Source organism: Sminthopsis crassicaudata, chromosome 1 (genome assembly GCF_048593235.1).
Source record: "Sminthopsis crassicaudata isolate SCR6 chromosome 1, ASM4859323v1, whole genome shotgun sequence".
NCBI lineage: Eukaryota > Metazoa > Chordata > Mammalia > Dasyuromorphia > Dasyuridae > Sminthopsis > Sminthopsis crassicaudata.
The window spans coordinates 76,479,062-76,500,975 of NC_133617.1; the positions used below are offsets into that span (position 1 = coordinate 76,479,062).

General features: G+C 45.6%; 2 protein-coding genes across 12 annotated transcripts; one reads left to right on the top strand and one right to left on the bottom strand.

Annotated features, from left to right (window-relative positions):
• Positions 1 to 3,769: 3,769 nt before the first annotated feature.
• On the bottom strand, positions 3,770 to 17,013 carry FBXL6 (F-box and leucine rich repeat protein 6). Of its 5 annotated transcripts, none has more exons than XM_074263101.1 (10): positions 16,922 to 17,013; positions 11,001 to 11,541; positions 10,628 to 10,786; positions 10,210 to 10,273; positions 8,311 to 8,442; positions 8,089 to 8,196; positions 7,807 to 7,920; positions 7,114 to 7,345; positions 5,505 to 5,751; positions 3,770 to 4,430 (listed from the first exon to the last, which is right to left on the bottom strand). In XM_074263101.1, exons 2-10 carry the CDS (start codon positions 11,495 to 11,497, stop codon positions 4,280 to 4,282), a joined length of 1,704 nt encoding a protein of 567 aa, XP_074119202.1. In that variant the 5' UTR covers positions 11,498 to 11,541; positions 16,922 to 17,013; the 3' UTR covers positions 3,770 to 4,279. The 5 variants fall into 5 exon arrangements, with proteins under 5 accessions (XP_074119202.1, XP_074119228.1, XP_074119191.1 ...); XM_074263127.1 differs by having other exon boundaries at positions 5,467 to 5,751; positions 16,922 to 17,006; XM_074263090.1 differs by having other exon boundaries at positions 16,894 to 16,991.
• On the top strand, positions 16,246 to 20,591 carry SLC52A2 (solute carrier family 52 member 2). Of its 7 annotated transcripts, none has more exons than XM_074263192.1 (6): positions 16,630 to 16,689; positions 17,882 to 17,944; positions 18,134 to 18,270; positions 18,417 to 19,171; positions 19,627 to 19,750; positions 19,852 to 20,591. In XM_074263192.1, the coding sequence occupies exons 3-6, from the start codon at positions 18,144 to 18,146 to the stop codon at positions 20,055 to 20,057; spliced, it is 1,212 nt and encodes a 403-aa protein (XP_074119293.1). In that variant the 5' UTR covers positions 16,630 to 16,689; positions 17,882 to 17,944; positions 18,134 to 18,143; the 3' UTR covers positions 20,058 to 20,591. The 7 variants fall into 7 exon arrangements, with proteins under 7 accessions (XP_074119252.1, XP_074119293.1, XP_074119276.1 ...); XM_074263175.1 differs by lacking the exon at positions 16,630 to 16,689 and adding an exon at positions 17,014 to 17,083 and having other exon boundaries at positions 18,417 to 19,344; XM_074263184.1 differs by lacking the exon at positions 16,630 to 16,689 and adding an exon at positions 17,015 to 17,083.
• The last annotated feature ends 1,323 nt before the right edge of the window (positions 20,592 to 21,914 follow it).

Below are 21,914 nucleotides of genomic sequence, written 5' to 3' on the forward strand. Positions count from 1 at the left end.
CCATGTTTGGGGGGGGGGGGCTCCTGCAAAGAGTGGCAACAAAGGGTTTCCTTTTTTATAATCTTGAAGGTGGGTGAAGTCCCAGGCTCCTAGTGGGTTTTCAGCCAGGGACAGCATTGAATAGAATTCAATGGGTTTTCAGATAAGGAAGAAACTGTGGGGGTTGAGAGACCTGAGCAGATGTGGAGGGCTGGGAAAACCCAAGCCAGCTCAGATCCCGTGGGGGATGGGAAAGCCCAGATATCATTGGAATTCAAAAGAGAGCTTTTTGATCAGGATTTGTAAATCAAAGTTCAGCCATGGGGGTTGGGAAATCAGAAAGGAATCTTAAAGGGACCTCAACTCCCTATCACCACCTCTTAATGAGCATTTAAGTACCTCTTTTAAAAGCAATTTATTCTTTTATTTTGGGGTTAGATTTCCCAAAATTAGAACATAAGCTGGGGGCAGCTAGTTGGCGCAGTGGATAGAGCACCAGCCCTGAATTCTGGAGGACCTGAGTTCAAATGTGATCTCAGACATTTAACACGTCCTAGCTGTGTGACCCTGGGCAAGTCACTTAACCCCAGCCTCAGGGGGAAAAAAAAAAAAAAAAAGAACATAAGCCCAGACTCTCTCAAACAATGGAAGAAAACGCCAGGTGGGGCTGGGGGGGCCTCTTTGTGCAGTTTTTTGTGTTTTGCAGTTTTTACTTGATACTCTCCTTTTATTGACAAACAGCTTGTTGGATAAGAGAAGCCCTTTCTTACAAAATCATAATAAACCTCTTTTTGTTTTTTCTTATTCTGAAAGTCTCTGTTTTGTGGTTGATACTGTCCCACACTCTATTCCCAGTGCCCACCGTATCCCCCTCATTTTGTCCATAACCTATTACTACAAACAAATCTACCCTCAGCCAAAGAGAACTACTCACATGACGGAACCCCAACTTTTGGTACCTGTAATTTGGTGACAAACTCCACAGCACAGATCACATCAGTGAGAACAGGTCTGGAATGGGACATGGGCCAATTTTCTGACATCTTTGATAGTAATGGACAGGTAGTGAAAGAAATTTAATTTTCCACAAGTAGTCTAATACCAATCTATGCTAGAAACAGTATTTAATCCCTATACATTTTGGTATTTCATCTCAAGGGCTATATTCCCAGGACACCAAATATATTTTTAGAGCTAACTAGATTGTTCCTTTCTCAAGATTTGAAGGAATATAGCTTCTAGGGAACATAGCAGTAAGGAAGTCCTCCCCAACCTTAGAATGTTTCTGTTCTAATAATCTGTCTTTAGAATCAGTGATCCCGAGGGTTCCCCCAAACTTAGAGTGCTATTATTCTAGCAATCTGTCTGCCAATGATTGTGAAAGTCTTCTGGTCTGGGAATATAATATTTCTTCTCTTAGAACAATAGCACTCTAAAATCAGAGGGCCTCAGAATCACTAATATATCTTCCTTAAAGTCTGTCAATTATTCTAAAATCTTCTGGCCTAAGATACTCCTAGATCTGCTAGTCAGTGAAAACCAAATTCTGAGACCACTCCTCAGTTCTACCTCTAGGCCACAAAATTAGCATATTAAGGACATGAACTGGACAAATTTGTCTCCTTGCCCCCAGTTCTTTCCTAATTCTTTTGGAACTTAGCCCTCTTCAATTGGTGTAACAATTACAATCAACTTTGCCCTTGACTTGGAAATGGGTTCAAGCCTGCAAATTCTTTTGAGACACCTTGGGACACTGGTAGGTGACAGCAAACATTTGGGATCCTTTCTGAACCTCAGCAGGTTCACAGTATCTTATCCTCTATATGGAGGACTTAACTTGATTTTACCAAAGGGAAATGAGAGTACTTTACAGACTTCTAACTTTTTACTTTACTACTTAAGTCTTTACCAGTTCCAGATATCCAGGCAGCTCACCAGTTCTTGGGAAAAGCAAAGTCCTCTTAACCACTTAAGTCTCTTCCCCCGCCAAGCACCACCAGTTTTTCACCCACCTGTGTTATATACAAATTATGTGACCAATTCCAAACTTTTTCCACTGACTTGTCTCCTGAGCCAAGTTAATCCTCTCTCTTCACTAGCCCACTTCCACTTTTGCTTTCTCTGAGTGCCTCTCTTCAGTTTATATAAATTCCTGAGTCCTGAATCCAAGGATCACCATAGAACTCTCTGCAAGGCATCTAAGGATTCAGTATGGGAGAAACCCCTCATGGGCTGGAAATATCCTGGAACGAGTCCCCAAACTGTGTGGGACAGTGACCCTTACCCAAATTAAAATCAGACTCAAGGTAAAAAAAAAAAAAAATTATGATCTTGCAAGAAAAGGCAACAAAGCATGAACTGCAAACACAAGGTTATATAGACTAGAAGCCCCATCCCCTCTTCTTCCATTGTCTGGGGGAGGTGTCCAAGCTTACACTCTAAACGCAGAAATTTATCTCAGAAACAAAATAAATAACAAATTCTTAATTCAAATTTCCCTAAAGAATTGTGATACAAGCAAATATTCTTGGATGAGAAAATTTTGTTACCAGGATTCTCAAAGCCATCATCACCTTTAAAAGTACTTAAATGCTAATTAAGAGTAGGTAAGAAACAGGAGGGGAAATGTTCATCCAAGTCAATCAAACACCTGCAGCTTTTTAGCTATAGCTCAACTTGTTATTACAAGTCTCAAACCACAATTAGGGTATAGTTCAAGGTCATATTCCCATGAGAGGTCTTCACTCAGTTTATCCCATTCATAAAAAGCAGCTGAGTAATTATGGTAACCAATCTCAAAAAAAAGATTCAAAACTGAATCTTTTTGGGCCTAGGAAAACAGATAATGGAACATATGTCCTCCCTTTGTATAGAATTTGGGGGACTCAAGTTACAAGACATTGCATAAATTATCAGACATAGCTGCTACATCAATTGTCTTTACTAAATTGGTTTAATCATAAGTTTTTTGGGAGGAGAAATGCTTACATTGATAAGGGTACAGCTTCCAGGGGAAATATAGAAGTAATCCTGAGATTCCCTCCTTACTTTAAAAGTGCTATTGTTTTAACGGTCTATGCCTTAGGATAATCCTACAAACTAGCTATCTGTTAATTTGTTGGTTAGTGATACCAAGTTCCTGAGACAATAGTGAATAGACCATCCTTCAAATCTATTTGTAAGCCATGAAATGAGCAAATAAGTAACATGAAACTCTGGTCACTCTTTGCCCTACAAATTTATCTTCTTTTTCCTTTTGGAATTAAGCCCTCCAGTTATCTTCCCCTTTCTACAATGTAAGCTCCTTGGGGAAAAGGATTGGCTACATAATGAGGGGTGGAGGTTCATGATGTATAACTTTTGTTATATCCAATTAATGGAGAATCAGGGAAGGGACTTGCCCTTCAGGATAGGAAATAAAATATTGCCTTTGGAGGTTCAAAGGTATACCTACTCACTTAAGACATGCATTCTTGTAAGAATGTAAAAGAAATCTTTCATTCATCTGTCAGTGGAGTTCTTGGTAAGATATTTTGTTTCTTTCTGTATTAATATAACTTTCATTAAAAATTATTTGTATCAAAAAACCTATAGAGTGACTAAAAGCAGCATAAATTGGTAAATGTGTGGTAAACAAGCAAATGGAAAGTTTCAGTGCATTATTATGTTAGACCTTTGATGGAGGATTTGCAGAATATGGTCAAGAATCTCTCAGGGGCTAAAGAGCTGTGGGATTTGGGCCCTTTATTCCCATATTTTTCATGGATGCAGGAAATAAGGTAAAGTTCAGTTAATCAATCAACAAGTATTTATTAGGCTTGTACTATATGACTCTCATGCTAGGCACTAGTGATGAGTACAAAGAATGAAAAAGTTCTTCTCAAAAGTAGCTTATATTCTAATGGGAAAGATACACAGATATAAAAATATAGACAGCATAAATATAAAGTGAATGAATACAAACATATACAAAGTACTTAAATACAAGGTAGCTTGGGAGGGCAACACTTGCAGTTGCATGGAAGGAGTCAGGAAAGGCTTCATTCAGAAGAAGATGGATATAAGAAGCTTTTTTAGAGATGGTGAATTTAAGACATCTCTGGAAATCTGGCTTGAAATCATCTTCTGCTCCTTCAGACTTTTTCCTTCCTGTCCCAATGTGGATATTCTTCTTGTTATTTTAGAAAACGATTTTAATTTTACAAAATTTTTAATATTATTTTTAAATGGTAGAAGGAAAAAAGACAGGACGAGCACCCGGGAGGGGATGCAGGGGCAATGGGTGAGAAAGAGGAAGAGCTTATCCTGAGAATGAGGTGGTGCTAAGGAGCTGGTCCAAGCACCACTGGATCTCTGACTGTCCTCGGTAGGCCTTCTTCAGGCCCCGAGGAAGGTGACGGCATGAAGACAGGTTGAGGTAGCTGAGAGCTGGGCAGCTGCTGATCACAGAGCTGTGGAGGCACAGAAAGGGGGCAGTTAGTCATTTCTGCAGTAAACAATCCAAAGGGCTCTGTCCCATAACCTGTCAGCCCTGAAAGATAGGCAGGACACAGCTGTAAAGGGCCCAAGTCCCACAGTTTACATAGTTACATATTAAATAGAAATTACTCCAAGGTTACAGGTTAAGGGATTAAGGGAAGGACATTGTTCCCCGAGTCTTCCCTGTAAAGTGAGGAAAGAAGATCCGGAAGGAAAGAAAGGTTTCTTAGGGGAAGGGAAGAAAGGCTTTGAGTGGAAAGAGAGGTGGGTGGGTTTGGGGAAGAGTAAAAGGGCTGAGAGAGAGAAGAAAGGGAGAATAAAGGAAAGCAGGTTCTGAGGAAGAAAGAAGGTTTTGGGGAAGGGAAGAAAGAAAGATTAGAGGAAAGAAGGGAAGACTGAGAGAAGGCATGTCTGAGGTAAACAGGCAGGAAGGGTTTTTGCAGGAGGTAGCAATAACCTTAAGGCTACCCAGCCTTGGAAGTACCACAACTGTACTGGCTATCAGATAACAATCTGTGAGTCAGCAATAACAAAGTGTCTGAGAATTGGATGCAACTCTACCTCTAAGCCCTAGAATTCAATATTCTTCAACTTCACCTCTAAGACTACTCCTCAATTTTACCTCTAAGACATAAAATTCTATGACTGAAAAAACTGGATCTTTCTTTTTTCCATAAAATTATCTTCTTACTCCTGATTCTTTGCTAAATATCCTTGGAACTTAGCCCAGTAATAAGTCTTTGCCCCTTCACTTAGAGACAAACAGATTGTGAATTCTTTCACTACAGGCAGGATACTGACTGGGGACACTAACATTGTGGGGGTGTCTTCTGCTTCAACAGAAAGAGAAGGGATTGTAGATAAGAGAAAAAAAGGAGAAAAGAGAAAGAGGGAAAGGAGGGCAGAAGGGAATTAAAGATTGATGGACTTGAAGAGAAGGAAGCCTGGGAAAGAAGGAAGAGAAAAAGCAGTGGGCCAAGTCTGGACTGGAGGAGCAGGGAGTCCCACCTGAAGAGCATGTAGAGCCTGAAGGCTTAGGTCCTAACCTGATAGTCGCCACAGTAACTTGGGTGCCTTTGAGGCTGAGCGACCGAAGGAAGGGGCTACGCCCAGGCTCTATGCTTGAGAAAGCTGCCAGGGCCTGCTTCAGATCCTCTTCATGGTAGCACTGGCCATTCAGGTCTAGCTCCCGGAGAGTGCGGTGCCACTTCCAAGTGATTGAAGGGCTTCCTTCCTTGGGCAGGGCCACCCAAATGACTGATCCGTACAAGCCCAGGTGGAGCTGTTCTAGGTCTGAGGAAGGAAGAAGGGGGTGGTGCTCAGGGCTGACGGTACAGCCTGCACACCTGGATCAGAACCATCAGGTTAGATGCCCCATCTATATTCTGAGGTCAAAAACCATCCCAGCCCCAAAATCCTCTACTCCACTCTTCCTACCTCCACCAGGATCCCTGGCTTAGCTTTCCTCATTCCTAGAACCAGTTGGCTGCCACCTCTTCTAGAAGCTTTCTCTCCTCCACAGCTGGAAATTATCTTCCCTTTCTGGCATGACTTTCCTGAAGCACTGACCAGCAATACTGCATGTTATCAGTGCTTCTGTTGTATTTTCCTTATAATAAAAACTATTATAAATATTGCCATATAGTGTCTCTACTGGGTCTGAATCCCAAAGAGATCATAAAAAAAGGAAAAGGACCCTCATGTGCAAAAATGTTTCAGCAGCCCTTTTGTCATGATTAGAAACTGGAAACTGAATGGATGCCCATCACTTTGGAGAATGGCTGAATAAATTGTGGTATATGAATGTTATGGAATATTATTGTTCTGTAAGAAATAACCAGCAAGATGATTTCAGAGAGGCCTGGAAAGACCTACATGAACTGATGCTAAGTGAAGTGAGTAGAACCAAGAGATCATTATACACAGAAACAATAAGATTATACAATTATCAATCGTGATGGACATGGCTCTTTTCAATAGTGAGGTGATTGAAGCTAGTTCCAATAGACTTGTTTTGGAGTGAGCCATCAGCTTCCAGAGAGAGGCCTGTGGAGGCTGAGTGTGGATCACAACATAGTATTCTTTACCATTTTTGTTGTTTTTTGCTTGATTTTTTTTTTTCCTTTATGATCTGATTTTTCTTGTGCAGCATAAGCATGGAAATGTGTATAGAGGAACAGCACATGTTTAACCTATATTGGATTACTTGCTGTCTAGGGGAGAGGAAGGGGGGAAAATTTGGAACACAAGATTTTGCAAGGGTGAATGTTGAAAACTATCTCTGCATGTATTTTGAAAATAAAAAGCTATTATTTAAAAAATTTTTAAGCCTCTACTATAAAGAATAACATTTAGAGAGCACTTTAAAGTAAATCACTTTACATTTAATATCTGAGAGGATGGTACTATGGGTGTTACTCTCATCATTTCACAGTTAAAAAGATTGAAATCTGATGCGATGAAGTGATTTCTTCATAATCACATGGCTAATATGTGGCAGAAGCAGGATTTAAACTTGGCCCTTCCTCGACCAAGTTCAGCACACTCCTCCACACTCCAACATTCCGAGTGTCCTCACCTATGTGCATCTCTTCCTATTCAGTGCCCCACGTGCCCAGGCCAAGTAGGACCAAGCAGAGAAGGCCCAGCACTCACCAGGGCAAGGCAAGCTGGCCAGGCCTGAAGGGGTGAGGCGAGCACAGCCTCGAAGGTCCAACACCCGCAGACGAGGAGATTTGTGCAGCAGGCGGTGCAGGACCTCGTCACTTACATAGGTGATGGTGGACGTAGCCAGGCAGAGCTCCTCCAGGTCTGGAAAACCAGGTCCCAGAGCTACCCCACGCCCACCTATCTTAGGAGACCAAACCAGGTTCAATAACCGTAAGACCTGCAAATGCAAGAAGGGCACCCAGGGTCATAGTTCGACAGATGCTCCAAGTGGTGGGAGCTCAGTCAGATCTTTAGGCTAAGAGAAGAACCAGAGGGCAAGGGAGGAAAAGACACATCTAGGAAGCAGTTTTACTTTGTAGTCAAGGCAGCGTAGGACATCAGCACCTAGGAACAAAGGACCAAGAGATGGGGATGGAAATAGCTGGGAACTGAAGTGAGACAAAAGCAGGGAGCAGGGGGCAATTGTACCATAGCAAGGCCATACTGATAGTTGAGAACAGAGAGTGATGATGGGGACTAGGAGCCTGGTCCCAGTAGCCAGGGATACAATTACCTGAAAGTGAAGGATTCTTGAGACTGGGATAATAGCAGATACAAGTGAAACTGGGTGATACCTATAGCTGGGGACAAGGAGGGAATCAATGATTGGGGACAGGAATATGTGAGGACAAGGGATACCTGGAGCTGGGGACAGCCAGCCTGCAGAGCTTCAATGTGCAGCTGAAAGTGTTGACTATTGGGCTTTATCCCTGTGTCCACCTCAAGAAGCTGGAGTTGGGGACAGCAGCCATTCTGCCAAGGAGACCATGGATACGTAGGATTAGGGAAGAGGGAAGTAGGGTAGAGTTCAGTTTAGGGAATTCCCATTTCCCTAAATACGCCCTCCCTCTATTTCCCCAGACCCCACCCTCTTATTCCCTGCTCCATCCTTTCTCCCAACCCCATCAAGTGAAGGCTCACCGACAGTAAGGAGATAATGGAGGTCATTTGGCTACTATAAGTTAGCCACAGTTGCCGGAGTTGTTTGCCAGCTGCCTCCAGAAAGCCAACTATTGCTGCTGATTCCATCTGAAAACAAACATTAAACAGATTATTGCTAGGCTGCTTTTTAGGGACGAGGGAGGATGAATAGGAATAGTCAGGACAGGTGGGTCCTGGTGGACGGTGGGACAGAGCACTCACCAGGGAGTTTTGTAGGTTGAGGCTATCCAGCTGGGGGCAGGCCTTGGGCAGAGAAACCAAGGCCTCTGCTGTCACGGACTGACAGTGAGAAAGCTTGAGAGATGTGAGGTGGGGACAAAATGCACTGACACTCTATTAGGACAGAAGAGATCTTGGCATTAGACAAGTTCATCACAGAGGCCCTCCCATTACCCCTTCTGATTCCTCAGGCCCTCCAAGGAATGGAAACCAGAGCTGATCCAATCCTATCCCCTCTCCCCTCTTAACTCAAACACCCAAAAACTTTCCCACCCATATTTCATATTCTTTCCCTTCCTATACTTTATAATCTAGTCAAATTGGAATACTAATTGACATACGATATTCTACTTTTGTGCATTTGAATATACTACATCCCATGTCTAGAATATGTTCCCTCTCCATTTCTGCCTTCTTTTAAGGCTTCCTCCAAAATATACAAGACACATATCCAACACAATTTGTTGGGTTTGTTTTTGTTTTGTTTTTCTGAGAGCAAGAGTGTAAACATCTGGAAGGAATGGAAAAGGATTCCTGGAAAGGAAAGAAGGGAAAGTCCTAGAACTGTGTTTTTTAGAAAAGCAGTGGGGCAGCTGGGTGGCACAGTGGATAGAGCACCAGCCCTAAATTCAGGAGGACCCAAGTTCAAATCTGGTCTCAGATACTTAACCCTTCCTAGCTGTGTGACCCTGGGAAGTCACTTAACCCCAGCCTCAGGGGGAAAAAAAAGAAAAGAAAAGCAGGGACTCTACAAAGTACAGATAAGGAGGGAGAATAATCCAAGCAGAGTATTCCTGTGTAAAGGTATGCAGGTAGGAGATATAACATCCCACATGGGTAACACCAAGCAGTTCAATTTGGCTATAACACAAAGTAGAGAGTGATAGGGAGTGATGTATGATCAATCAGGAAAGATAACTTGAAGCCAGATTGTAAAGAGCTTTAACTGCCAATTAGAAGAGTCTGTATATGATCCTAGAAGCATTTGAAAGCCACCAAAATGTCTTTGAAGCAGGGAAGTTATATGGCTGATCTATGAGAGTAGCAATGATGTCTGTGCCCATGGGTGGTGTTCAGCCAAGACTGGGGCCCATTTTTCTTTTCCTCAGATTTCTGTTTTCCCCATTCTGAACTTCAGGACAGAGTAGAAAATAAATAATGGGGCAGGAGAGAGAAGATTAAAATATAAGAGGAAATAAGAAGAGGAGGAGAAAGGGAATAAGCATTTAGGTAGCACTTACAATTTGTTAGGCACTCTGCTATGTGCTTCTCGCACATATTTCATTTTAGCCTCACAATAATCCTGGGACGTGGGTGCTATCATTAGTTCCATTTAACAGTTGAGGAACTAAAGCAAACAGAGGATAAATTACTTGTCTGGAGTCACATAGCTAGTGTCAGGCCTTCCTGACCCCAAGCTCAGACCTATTCAGAGTACCATCTAGCTATCTAGGAGGGAGGGGCTTTGAACCTTTCTCTCCCTACCAAAGGGACTAGAATAGAGACTTGTGTTAGGAAGACCTACTTGATCTCGCCCAGAGAGAGGGCAAGTAAACTATAGGAAGAACTCCTGTCCACTAAACACTCCTGGCCCAGATGAGAAAGATCCATGCTGATAAGTAATGTTAGCACTTAGATATCTTTCAGTTCATGGAAAAAAACAGCAGAATTAGGAAACAAGTTCATTGCTATCTAGGAAAGGGGGTGGGGAGAAGGAGTTGGGGGAAATTGGAACAAGGGGTTTTGCAAGGGTTAATGTTGAAAAATTATCCTTGCATATCTTTTGAAAATTAAAAGAATTTAATAATTAAAAAAAAAAAAAGAAAAGAAAAGAAAACAAATTCAGCCTATCCCTCCCAGGTCCTATCCCAATCTCCTCACCTTCAGCATCAGAGGTACATAGTTTTTCCAGTGGAGTAAAGAGAGCTCCCGGAGTAATGAAAACCTGCCATGAAGAAATAGGTATGCTATCTCTCTCTCCAAGATCTCCTATTCAGCTCCTTCCTCTTAACAAAAATGCATGAACCACTGTTCTAGAGGCCCCTAGAGAGCTACCCCTCCACCCCTTCTAATTCCCCTAGTCCAAGTAAAGCAGGAAGATTCAGGAAAGCAATCCTTCCTAAAAAGAAAGTGGTTCTGGCGAGGAATAATCCTTTCCCTTACCCCTTTTTTCAATAGGAGGTATTTCAACCCTGTGAACAATCTCAAGCTGAGGATAAGCAAATGCCAGAGGAAGCAGCCAGGCCAAAAGACACAGGCAGACAACTCATACTGTGTGAGAGGGGAATATTAGCATCACCTGTTGGGCACCAGCCACTCTAGAGAACTGAGTATCCTCTTCTCCACCTTTGAAGGAGGACCCTTGGAGCGAGAAGGCCAAGGAGGGGCCAGAGATACCTTCTGCCACAGCACAGAGTGGGAGGCAGCATCATACCACAGACGGCATACACGGGCAGCCCTGAGAGGCACAAGGGATTTTGTTATTTTTCTCTCCTTATTAAGTCATCTAGGTATTCATTCTCACTCACTTGGGACAACAAAATACACAAAATATCCTAAGTTGGCCTCCCTCCTTCCTTGTCTTTGTGCTCTTCCCTCTACTTGGAATACCTTCTTGCAGTCCCACCCTTGACAATCTTTCTAACTCAGCCTTTCAGGGAAGGCTTGGATACCTGCAAAGGAAAGGCACTGCCCCATCAGATGCCACTAATACTTGGAAAATTCGAACCAAGATCTCCAGAGGAATGTGGTCTCCCCAGCCAGGCCCTGAAACAGTGCTGTCCTGAGAAGACTGTCTCCCCTGCACTGGGCCAGGATCTGCACTGACTGCAGACTCCACTCGACGCGGCTGGTGATGCTTTGGCTGGCGGACCTTTGGTCGAGCTACCTTCCTGAGATGGGAGGCCTTTTTTCTGTGGCCCCGTGGCGCTGGCTCTTCCAGATTGGGTACAATCAGCAGCATGTCCTCAGCTTCATGAATGTGGTAGCCAACCCGTGCAGAAGGTCGCCTCCACGAACCTTTTCTCTTCTTTTTTTTTGGAGGGGGCCCAACTGGAGCTGAGGGCCTTGACCTCTTGCTGGGCTTGAAACATGATTGCTGTGATGAACTGGAGTCCTCTTGTGAAGGTAAGGCCATTCCCTTGTCAGAGTCCTCAAGGATCTCCTCCATGTTTTCAGGAGATGCGGGAAATCATAATGGTCCCCTTATAGATGCTATGAGAGAAACCAGAAGGGTCAGTGTTAAGAAAAGAACATTTGCTATGAACTCTATTGGTGAGGACCAAGAACCCATGTGAAGTCCCCATTGTTACACCATGCTGTCACATATTAAACCTATTTTGGGGAGGGTGGGGGTTAGTGAAAGGTGCAAACCAGATGACCCCTCATTTTCCTGAACTCTACAAAAACAATCAGTAACTGAATCCTGTCATTTCTGCCTCTCTATAACATTTCTCACAACCAACACCTCTCTATTTTACACCTTAATTCATGTCCCAATTACTTCTCACACGGACTATTACATAGCCTCATAATAAGTAATGTTAAGTCTCTTACTCCAATCTTCTATACAACCACCAAAGTGATTTTTTTTTAAGTTCAAGTCTGACTACATGATTCTCATACTCAGATTCTTGCTATTGCTTCTAAAATAACACACACACACACACATATATATTTCTTTGTTTGCTTTTTAAATCTCTGCACAACCAAACCTTAACCTACCTCTCCAGACTTTCACTATATATTATTTCCTATTCAATAATTTATAATCCAATCAAATGGTCTTCCTTGCTGTTGATCACACACACACACACACACACACACACACACACCACTCTACCCATCTGCAGTGTCTGGAATGCACTTCCTCTTCCCCTCTATGACTAGAATTCCTTTCTTCCTTCAAGATTCAAGATACTTCTCCATGAAAACTTTCCTGATTTCCCTAGCTGCTAGTATCCTCTCTCTCAAAATTACCATGTTTATTTTGCACATATTTGTGTATGTGCACACTGTATATTGGCGTAAAATAGAACTATTAAAGAGTCAAAATTGTTCCATCTGTGTCTTTTTATCACCAGTGCCAAGCACAGTGCTCGGCATAGAGCACATCTAATAAATGTTTAACTGATATCAGTGACACCATATAACCATAGATGATTTAATTGCAAGTGTCATAAAAATGACTGTATTATATAACATGAAAGAGGGACAAGAGATGAATTATTTAAATGTTGCATGATACTGACAATATTAAAAAGACCTCATGGACAGAACAGAGGTGTCAAATTCTTGGACCACCTGAACAAGATTACATCGCAATTAGGAAATGCTTTGCAAAATAAGAAACTATAACAGAGATGTCAATTTGTGATTTTCTAACTCAACACAGATTTCTATTTGAGTTTGATATGGGAATACATTGTCTAAGGAGGATTTTTCAAAGTTCAAGGACATGATTCATTCGGGATACAGAAGGCATGATTTGTACCGATGAAATGCTATTATAGATAAGATTAAAGTACTTCATTATAAACATATTGGGATAAGAAATCAGAGGATGCAATAGACAGAATATACATAGATTTTAGAAAAAAATTTGACAAAGAACATCTCTCTCACTCTAGTTGTGAACAAGATAGAGAGATATGTGCCAAATAATTATACAACTGAGTGGGTTCTGAACTAGTTAAATGCTAGGACCCAAAGAATAATCATTCATGTATTGACATCTAAATGAAGAGATCTCTCTTGGAGGGATTCTATCTTTGGCTCTGCTATTATGCAACACTTTTGTCAGTTACTTGGGTAAAGATGTAACTGGTATATGAATAGTCAAAAAACTGTTCTTTGGTTTCGGGACTCTGAGTTTCCTAAAACTTGTAAGAAAATGTTTCTTCTCTAACACATCCTCTACTTCTACCCACTACCCCATATCTTGCCTTTTCCTGGAGATCTTCTGCTAGAAACCTGACCTATGACATCAGAGATGGGAAAATAAAAATATCCAAGCAAGAACCCCCCTGGTACTGTAGTGTGGAGACCAGATGCCACCCACCCCCTCCATAATAAGAAGTAAAAGAGGAGAGTTGGCATAGGAAGGTATGCCAAGTCCAGGGGCAGCTTCTCTGAAGGACCAACAGTGACCCTCTGCTAACTCCTCCCATGACCTAAAGACCTGAGGTTGAGAGACCTTGTTGAATCCTTTCCCTGTTGCCTTATGTTCCCCTGATGTCTCATTCTAGGCCTTAGGATTTCCCTTGTGTAAGTTAAAAAGTGCCATAATTAAGACTTACTCATTTAAATATTATTAGCCTGTTTGACTCCTTAATGGACACTCAGCTATGTTTCCAAAAGGTTGGGATGGAATCAGACAGTATACTTACAAGATTTGTGATTCTACACAGTGTGATGGGATAATTAATATATTCAAAATAAGATCCAAAAAAAGGTTTAACGGGCTGAATCATATCAGATGAATAAATGCAGTCTAACACTTGAATTGGAAAAAAAAAAAAAAAGAACAGCATAAATACATCTAAGATGGATAGATAGGTGAACAATCAACCATTCTTATAAACAAGATCTATAGGTTTCTGTGGACTCCCATGTTCGACGTGAATCAGTTGTGAAACATAGTGGTCAAAAACTTGCATTGAGAAGCACAGTACCCAGAACAAGAGAGGTGATACTACTATTGAGTTCTCTTTCCTAGTCAGACTGTTAAATGGAGCACTGAATTTAGTCCTGGGTGCTACCTTTTTTAGAAGGAAACTGAAAAACTAAAGCATGTTCAGGAATCAAGCAGTATCAAGAGTAGTACTAGTGAATATATTGTTTGACTGGCAAAAACAATTGGAGATATTGAGCTTGGAGAAGAGAAGACATGGGTGGGGAGGACTTGGTCTCATAAAATATTTTAAAATTTAGCATGTGAAAAGGAGGGACTTGTAGGAGAGACTTTGAGAAGAGAGACCCACTGCTAAATACTAAATGCTAAATTTATCAGAACTGGAGCTGTTTAAATAGTCCAACATTATGATTTCAAATCATATCTGGAACTGTGAAAGTGACTTAACCCTTCTGATCCGTTGATCTAGCAATCCCACTATCCTAAACCAATTAAAGGATGCTAGAAACAAACATTCATAGGGAAATAGTGGATTAAATAACCTGGTATAAGAGGATAATGTATGTTATCTAACCTCAATGTCAATTTTATTGCTAACTGATTTACTATCTCATTCTCAAAGAAGCTGTTCTGTCTTCAAACAGAGGCTACATGACCATTTGTCAGTAATATAGTAGTGAGGATTCCTTTGGGGTGTCAGGTGGATTCAGTGGCTGCGGAAGTCCCTTCCATCCATTTTTATAATTCTGTGAATCTTCAGATCTCCCACATGTCTTTCTCCCCTAACCCCTTTCAAATAAGGAAGTTAAGACCACAGCAATGAAGCGCTCCCTCTTTATCTCAAAATTCCTCCACATCATTTCCTTACTCTTTCCTCTTTACCTCCAGTTTGAGATCCTATCCCTTCTCATGTGCAGATTGGCTCCTAAATCACCTCTGTTTCTGTCTCTCTCACATTTTTACTTCTTCCCTATATATTGGGTTTTTCTTTGCTTCCTTCAAATATGCCCAAGTCTTCTTCAAAATTTAAAAAAAAAAAAAGAAAGAAAGAAGGAAAAATCCTTCATTAGACTCCAAGTTCAAATTCTTGTTCCATAATTTCTTCTTTCTTTAGCCAATGTGTCAGCTAGATGGCACAGTGGACAGAGCCCTGAGCTTGGAATCAGGAAAATTCATCTTTGTGACCTCAAATCCAGCCTCAGACACTTATTACCTGTATGCCTTAATTAAAGGGCAAGTCATTTAATTGTTTGCCTCAGTTTCCTCATGTGTAAAATGAGTTGGAGAGGCAGCTAGGTGGCGCAGTGGATAGAGCACCAGCCTTGAAGTCAGGAGGACCCGAGTTCAAATCTGCTCTCAGACACTTAACACTTCCTAGCTGTGACCCTGGGCAAGTCACTTAATCCCAGCCTCAGGGGGGAAAAAAAAAGAGTTGGAGAAGGAAATAGCAAACACCTTCGCCAAAAAAAATACCTTAAATGGGGCCCCAGTCAAACATAAATAACTAAAACAATTAAATAACATCCTCAGCCAAACTCCTAAGAAAAGCCATCTACATGTGGTTGTTCTACTTCTCTCACTCCTCACCGGGCTTCTGACCCTACAGATAAACTGAAACTACCTTCTCCAAAGTTATCACAATCTCTGAATTGCCCAATCCAATATTCTTCTCTTCATCCTCATCCTTTTTGAATCCCCACTTTGGACCCGTCGCTAATTCCCATCCATCCCCGTCCGGGACTTTCCGGCTGCTCTTCTCCGGTTCTCTTCCTACACAACTACTCTTTCCTCGTCTCTTTTGCTGACTCAGCTTCTATGGGATTTCTCCAAGGAATTTTCTCTCCCTCTAAATTCTAAATGACCTCATTTTATGCCATAGGTTAGTTACCTATACAGGTTTGTTACAAAAGTCACGGATCTGTGAAATTTAATCCCTGAATTCCAATGTCACTTTCCCTAGGCTATTCAGCATTTCAAATATCCTGCAGACATCTCCACCGGAGATTCAGAGCTAGAAGGAGCCTTCAAGTCCAACACCTCGTCTCCCAAAGAAGGAAACTGAGGCTTAGGGCGATTAGTGCATCGAGTGCGGAGTGAATGCCTGAGGCAGGACTGAAGGTGATCTATGCAAATCACCTGTCCTCCAAACTCCCATTTCTATAGAAGCAACACCTGACCTCCAGTCCACAACCTGCTGCTAATCCGGCCTTTCCCGTCACCACGTGACTCCCCTAAGTGCCAGGGCCTTCTCCCCATAATCTCCTCTTTATCCTCACGCCGCGCTTGCTCTCGGTGGTCGGCCGGTGGACGGCGGCCACTACCGCTTTCCTTCCCACCTCCTCGCCGGGCCCGAGGCCTGACACCGAGGAGGCCTCACACACTGCAGGACGAGTAGCCGCGTGTTTTCTAATGGGAACAAGAGGTGGCCTTTTACTGTTGGAGGACCGGGCCTGTAGTCTGGCAGTCAGTCACCCGCTAAGAGAAGACCCTAGAAGGGCGGGAGTGGTTAACCCCCCCAGAGAACAAAGCTTGGAGCAGCCCGCACACAGCCCGCAGAGGGTCTCACGGGGCCGCGCCCACACGCCCAGTGGCACACACTCTCAAAGTGGATTAGGCATTAGGGACGCTCTGCATCTGCACGAGCTCCTGGGGGCGCGCGGCAGTGGGCCAGGCTAGAAGCCGAGGTCCTTGGGGGCAAGGCCCCGAGGGAAGGACCGGAACAGAGCCGGGTGGGAGGAGACAGTGCAGGGGGGGAGGAGCTCTGTACGAGAGGGGCTCTAGGGAAGGAGGGACCCTAGTCAGGAGGAAGGGGGCCCCAGCGAAGGGAGGGGTTCTGCCAGGGGGCCGGCGCACCGGGATTCCCAAAGTGCCACACAAGGGTCTCTGGAAGTTTCTGGGGAAGGTGAATGGGCGGGACAGAGTCGGTCCCTCACCTGACTTGGGCCCGGGTCTCTCCCTCACCTTCCTTTCGGACTTTGGGTCTTCCGCGCGTTCAGCCGCCACTTCCGGGCATGTGGTGGTTGGGCGGGACTTCCGGCGCGGGATTGGGAGGGCCAGGCAGCGAAGGGGGCGGGAGATAGCGGGGGGCGGGGCCCCAGGGAGCCGGCGCCGGGGTCGCGGCACGTGAGTCCTTTCCTCTGCCCCTCACCTGCGCCCCGATCCCCTTCTTCCTCAGCTCCCAGCCCCTCCCTGGCCCTCTCTTCCGCCCGGCCGGTCCGCTCGTCTCCGAGCTGTGGGGCCGGCCGGCTCCTCGGGCTCCGCTCCCTCCCCTCCGCTTGCACGGAGCGGGACGCCCCCTTCACATCGGGCCGCAGAGCCCCGGGACCCTGGGTCTTGTGCAGGTGCGCGGGGAGCTGGCTGGGCCCCGGCTCCCACCCCCGGCTGCCGCGGGTCTGCCCTTCCGGAGGAGCGCCTCCACGTGCCCTGCCTCAGTTTCCCTCTCTGGGAGGGACTGGGAGCATCTCCGGGAGGTGCCCTACGGAGGCGGGGCCGGGGAACCCTCCCTTCGTGCTCCTTTCCACCTGTGCGCTCTGGCTGAAAATCCCCGTTTCTTCCTCCCTAGACCTTTGCCCCCATTCCTATTTACCCCGTCCCCGTCTTCCTTTTCTGCCCGGCTCCACGGGGGGACGCCCCGGCCACCCCCATCCCTAGCAGACTACTGTCCCTCCCAGCTCTTTCCCCGCCCCCATCTGGCGGCAAGCCCTCCCTCTAATTCCCCGTAACTTTCCTTGCTCTGGGGACTCCGAGAGCCTCGTCCTAGTTCAGAGTACCTGGGAGGTCCTTGGCTCCGGGACAGCCTCGCGGGGCGCCTTCCTCCTCCTCCTCCTCTTCCTTTTCCTCCCCCCCCCCCCCCCGGCATTAAATCTTGGGTCCTACCTTCAGGCCCCGAAGTGGTCAGGTTGACCTCTCCCCTCTCTGTAGTCCTAGGGCCCCGGGAGCCAGCCCAGCCTCCCCACCGCGGCCCAGACGGCTCGGCCCCTGCAGGTACGGGGTGGGAGGTGGGAGGGAGCGGCCCTGGGAGTGCGGGAAGTTTGGCGGTACGCGCTGCAGCTTAAGCACTTGTGTCTGTTTACCTGTCTGGGACTCTTACGCACCTGGGACTCTGCTGTCTGTTCTTCGTTGTTTCCCGTCAAGCCTCCAAACCTGAGTCCCGGGACCTTTCTTTCCCCCCAGGCCGGCTGGGATGGCAGCTCCCGATGGCCACACAGTACTCACCCACGTCCTGGTGGCCCTCTTTGCCATGGGCTCCTGGATCGGCATCAATGGGATTTGGGTACAGTTGCCGCTGCTGGTGAAGGACCTGCCTGAGGGTGAGTGAGGAGTGAAAAAGGCTTGGCCCAGGCCGGGGGGCTGGGGGGTGGAAATGAAGGTTGAGCCTTGGCTAGCGATGGAGAGAGCAGTGGAGGACTAGAGCTGGGAGAGCCCACCCTCAAGCGCTACCTCTTCTTATTTGCAGGTTGGAACCTTCCCTCCTATCTGTCAGTGCTGGTAGCCTTTGGAAACCTGGGACCGCTGGCTGCGACACTGTGGGGCCGACTGTCAAAGGGCGAACTGGGCCCAATCCGCCTAGTGCAGGCTGTGGGCGTGGTGGGCATGGCACTGCTGGCTCCTCTGTGGTCCCACTTGGTCACCATAGCAGGGCAGCCACATGCTGTGGCCTTCCTAGCTTTAGCCTTTGCACTGGCCCTGAGCTGTTGTACCTCCAATGTCACTTTCCTTCCCTTCATGTCCCGCCTGCCCCCAGCCTTCCTCCGCTCGTTTTTCTTGGGTCAGGGTCTTAGTGCCCTGTTACCCTGTGGGCTGGCTCTAGCCCAAGGTGTGGGCCACCTAGAATGCCAGCCAGCTCCCTCTCCTAGCCCTAACGTCTCCCTCTTGGCATCCTCCCCACATCCCAATGTTTCTCCCTCGCCTGGTGTCTCCCCATCAAGCCCCTTAGTGCCCTTCTACTTTGAGGAACGCTTTTCAGCCAACACCTTCTTCTGGGTGATAACCAGCCTGCTTGCCATCTCAGCAGCAGCTTTCCAGGGACTGCTGCTCTTACTTCCTGCAGTATCCACCACAGTTCCCCCTAGGAGAGAAGAGGAGGGGGAAGGAACCACCCCAGAGGAAGAGATCTCACCACTCCGGAATCCAGGAGAAGAGATCGGAATGCCTGAGCCAGAGCCGGAGGAAAGATCCCAGAATTCACTGAAGCTGTGTTCAGTCAAAGGGGTCTGTCTGCTGGGATTGCTAGGGGCCACAAATGCCATGACCAACGGCATACTGCCATCTGTGCAGAGCTACTCCTGCTTGCCATATGGGCGCCGGGCCTACCACTTGGCTGTGGTGTTAGGAAGTGCCTCCAGTCCACTTGCCTGCTTTCTAGCCATGGGCTTCCTCTACAGGTGACAGTAAATCCCATAAAGAAAGAGCCCAGGCACGGGAGCCTAAGGGGTGGTGATATGGACAAAGATCTAGATGGTTCAAAGCTCTCCACAATCTGGTACCACCCCACCTTTTCAACTTTTCTTCCTTCTCCACTATTCTGCATGCTGGGTTCTAAGCCAAATTGGATGTCTCTAACCTTGCACTCTCCCACCTCCAGATGAGAACACACAAGGTGGTGAGTGGGAGTAGGAAGTGAAGTGGAAGTTGTCCCCATTTCTTAGACCTCTCTCTTCCCTCAGGTCACTACCTGGTTTGGGTGCCCTTTCACTGCTGGGCACTTTTTTTGGGACCTATGTGATGATGTTGGCAGCCCTGAGCCCCTGCCCTCCCCTAATGGGCACCTCTGCAGGTGTAATCCTTGTGGTAAGTGAATGACTGCTCTTTGGGCTGGGAAACAAGACAGGTTATCTCTTCCTGCTTGGGGCCTCCCCTCAATTCTTCTGTTTCCTCTTTCCTTCTTCCAGGTGCTGTCTTGGATCCTGTGTTTGGGCACTTTTTCCTATGTGAAAGTGGCTGTGAGCTCACTCCTTCATGGTGGTGGCCGAGGGGCTCTGTTGGCAGCAGGCATCGCAATCCAGACAGGTTCTCTGATTGGGGCTCTTACTATGTTCCCCCCAACGAGCATCTACCAGGTCTTCCACCGGAGCCTGGACTGTGTGGACATGTGTAGCCCCTGATGATTCCTTAGGGGGTTTGTTTGTTTGTTGTTGGGAATACCCTTCCTTCTCGGCCCTCCACATTCTCAGGAGTAAAGTCACTCCACTCCTGCTGGAGCAACATGTGCCTTATTCCCTTCAGTGGATGAGGTGGTGTCTCTCACATAATTCTTACCTCTCAAGGATTGGCTTAGGACACAGTGTCCCTACCTACCTGGAGCCCTTTTCCCCAACTGAATAAACTCTGGCTCAACTATATCCTAGGAACAGAGACTGGGAACCAAAGACAGAGATTCTGTTCTCCTGGAAGACTTCCCTATTGAACCCCTTGAATCACTTCCCTTTGGGTCCTAGAACTGAACTAAGTCCAGCAAACACCTCCAGAGAACAGCTGCAGACAAGGCCTTGGTCTGGAGAAGGTGATAAATCAACAATTGCTGTGCTGGGCACATAGGAGTAGGTGACATTCTGCACAGTGTCCCTTAGATTCACACTCAAAGTCCAGTTATGACTGTAGTTATAGAATAAAAGTTCTATTTTCTATCTGAGTGGGACTCATCAGTGGGGAATCAAATTCTTGTCCAGATGTTTCCTGAGCTTCCTCTCTCCCTTCATCCTCAATGTCTGGTCCAAGGAGCCCTGAGACTCAACTGAGAGTATAGACTTCCCAGCCTGCCTGATAGCTATAGCTTTTGGAGGTCCTGGAGGAGAGTACTATCTCAGACAGGGCCTCATGGACTCAGCCTAAAAGTCTTCTTTGGAAGCTTGCTATCCAGCTGCAGAGAAATTAAAAGGACAATGAGGTAATTTCCAGATCCAAGCATGTCCTCCCATTGAGGAGGATGGGACTGATCACAAGGCTACCACCCTGGTCCTAGCATTGTTTTCACTGGCCTGGGCCCCCTCTTTTTTCTAAGTCAACAGAGCGATAGGGAAAGAGTTAATTATACTGTGCTTGGCCTGGCTGTGGGGGGTCCAGCTTCTACTCATTGTTCTCTAAAAAGCTCTGGAAACTTCCCAAGGTTCCCTGCCCCTGACCTTGCAGTCTCTATCCACACAAGCCTTTGATTTGGCCCTGATCCCTTCCCATCTGTCCCTCCCAGAGTCCACCACCTCAGCTCCTGCCTCCTGTTAGTTTATGGCGCCAACAGTCTGACCTTCTTCCAAGGCTGTTTCCTGAAAGTCTTACCTCTCCCTGCATCAGCTCCTCGAACTCCCCAGCAGGAGACCCTTAGCAACCTATGAGGTCATTTAGTTCAGCTCCCTCATTTTACAAAGAGAAGAGGAGAACCATCTCATAGGCAGTTGGTGATAGGGCTAGGGCCCCCTTTCCAGGTCTTCTAACTCCAAATGCAGTGCTACAGAAAGGACCAATATGATTATTTTCCTTCATAAATCACTGATGAAGTATATATGGTTCCAGATTGGAGAGGCATGCGTGACAAACTAGGGAATTTTGCCCTGTGCAGTCTTCTCCATTCTGTCCACCCCATGGCCAGGTTCATCTTCCTCCGAGAAATCTGATATGCTAAACATAATATATTAAATATTTGCCTATTTTTTGCCAAATAAAATTCTAATTCTTTTGCCTGGGTTCAAAGCTCTCCACAAATCTGATACCACCCCACTTCTCTTCCTTCTCCACTATTCTCTGAATGGTAGCTTCTAAGCCAAATTGGATGCCTCTCTCTATCCTTACACTCTCTCACCTCCAGGCTTTTGTTCAGGCTGTTAAAATCCTTCCTTTTGTCTTAATGAATTTTTGCTCACCTTTTAAAACCCTTATCAGATGCCGGATTTTTCAGATAGCTTTCCCAGATCTTCCAGTTATCACCTTCCTTTTAGATTTCCCTTAGCTTTTTGTACCTTTC

Excerpts from the sequence above, each read along its gene's own strand:
- FBXL6 (XM_074263101.1), bottom strand. The coding sequence starts at position 11,497 with ATGGAGGAGATCCTTGAGGACTCTGACAAGGGAATGGCCTTACCTTCA. Across the intron at positions 7,921-8,088 it reads CCATTATCTCCTTACTGTCG|AATGGCTGCTGTCCCCAACT; the intron begins GTGAGCCTTCAC and ends TCTCCTTGGCAG. Across the intron at positions 7,346-7,806 it reads CTGGCTGTCCCCAGCTCCAG|GTCTTACGGTTATTGAACCT; the intron begins GTATCCCTTGTC and ends TTGCATTTGCAG.
- SLC52A2 (XM_074263151.1), top strand. The coding sequence starts at position 18,144 with ATGGCAGCTCCCGATGGCCACACAGTACTCACCCACGTCCTGGTGGCC. Across the intron at positions 18,271-18,416 it reads GGTGAAGGACCTGCCTGAGG|GTTGGAACCTTCCCTCCTAT; the intron begins GTGAGTGAGGAG and ends TCTTATTTGCAG. Across the intron at positions 19,345-19,626 it reads GCCATGGGCTTCCTCTACAG|GTCACTACCTGGTTTGGGTG; the intron begins GTGACAGTAAAT and ends CTCTTCCCTCAG.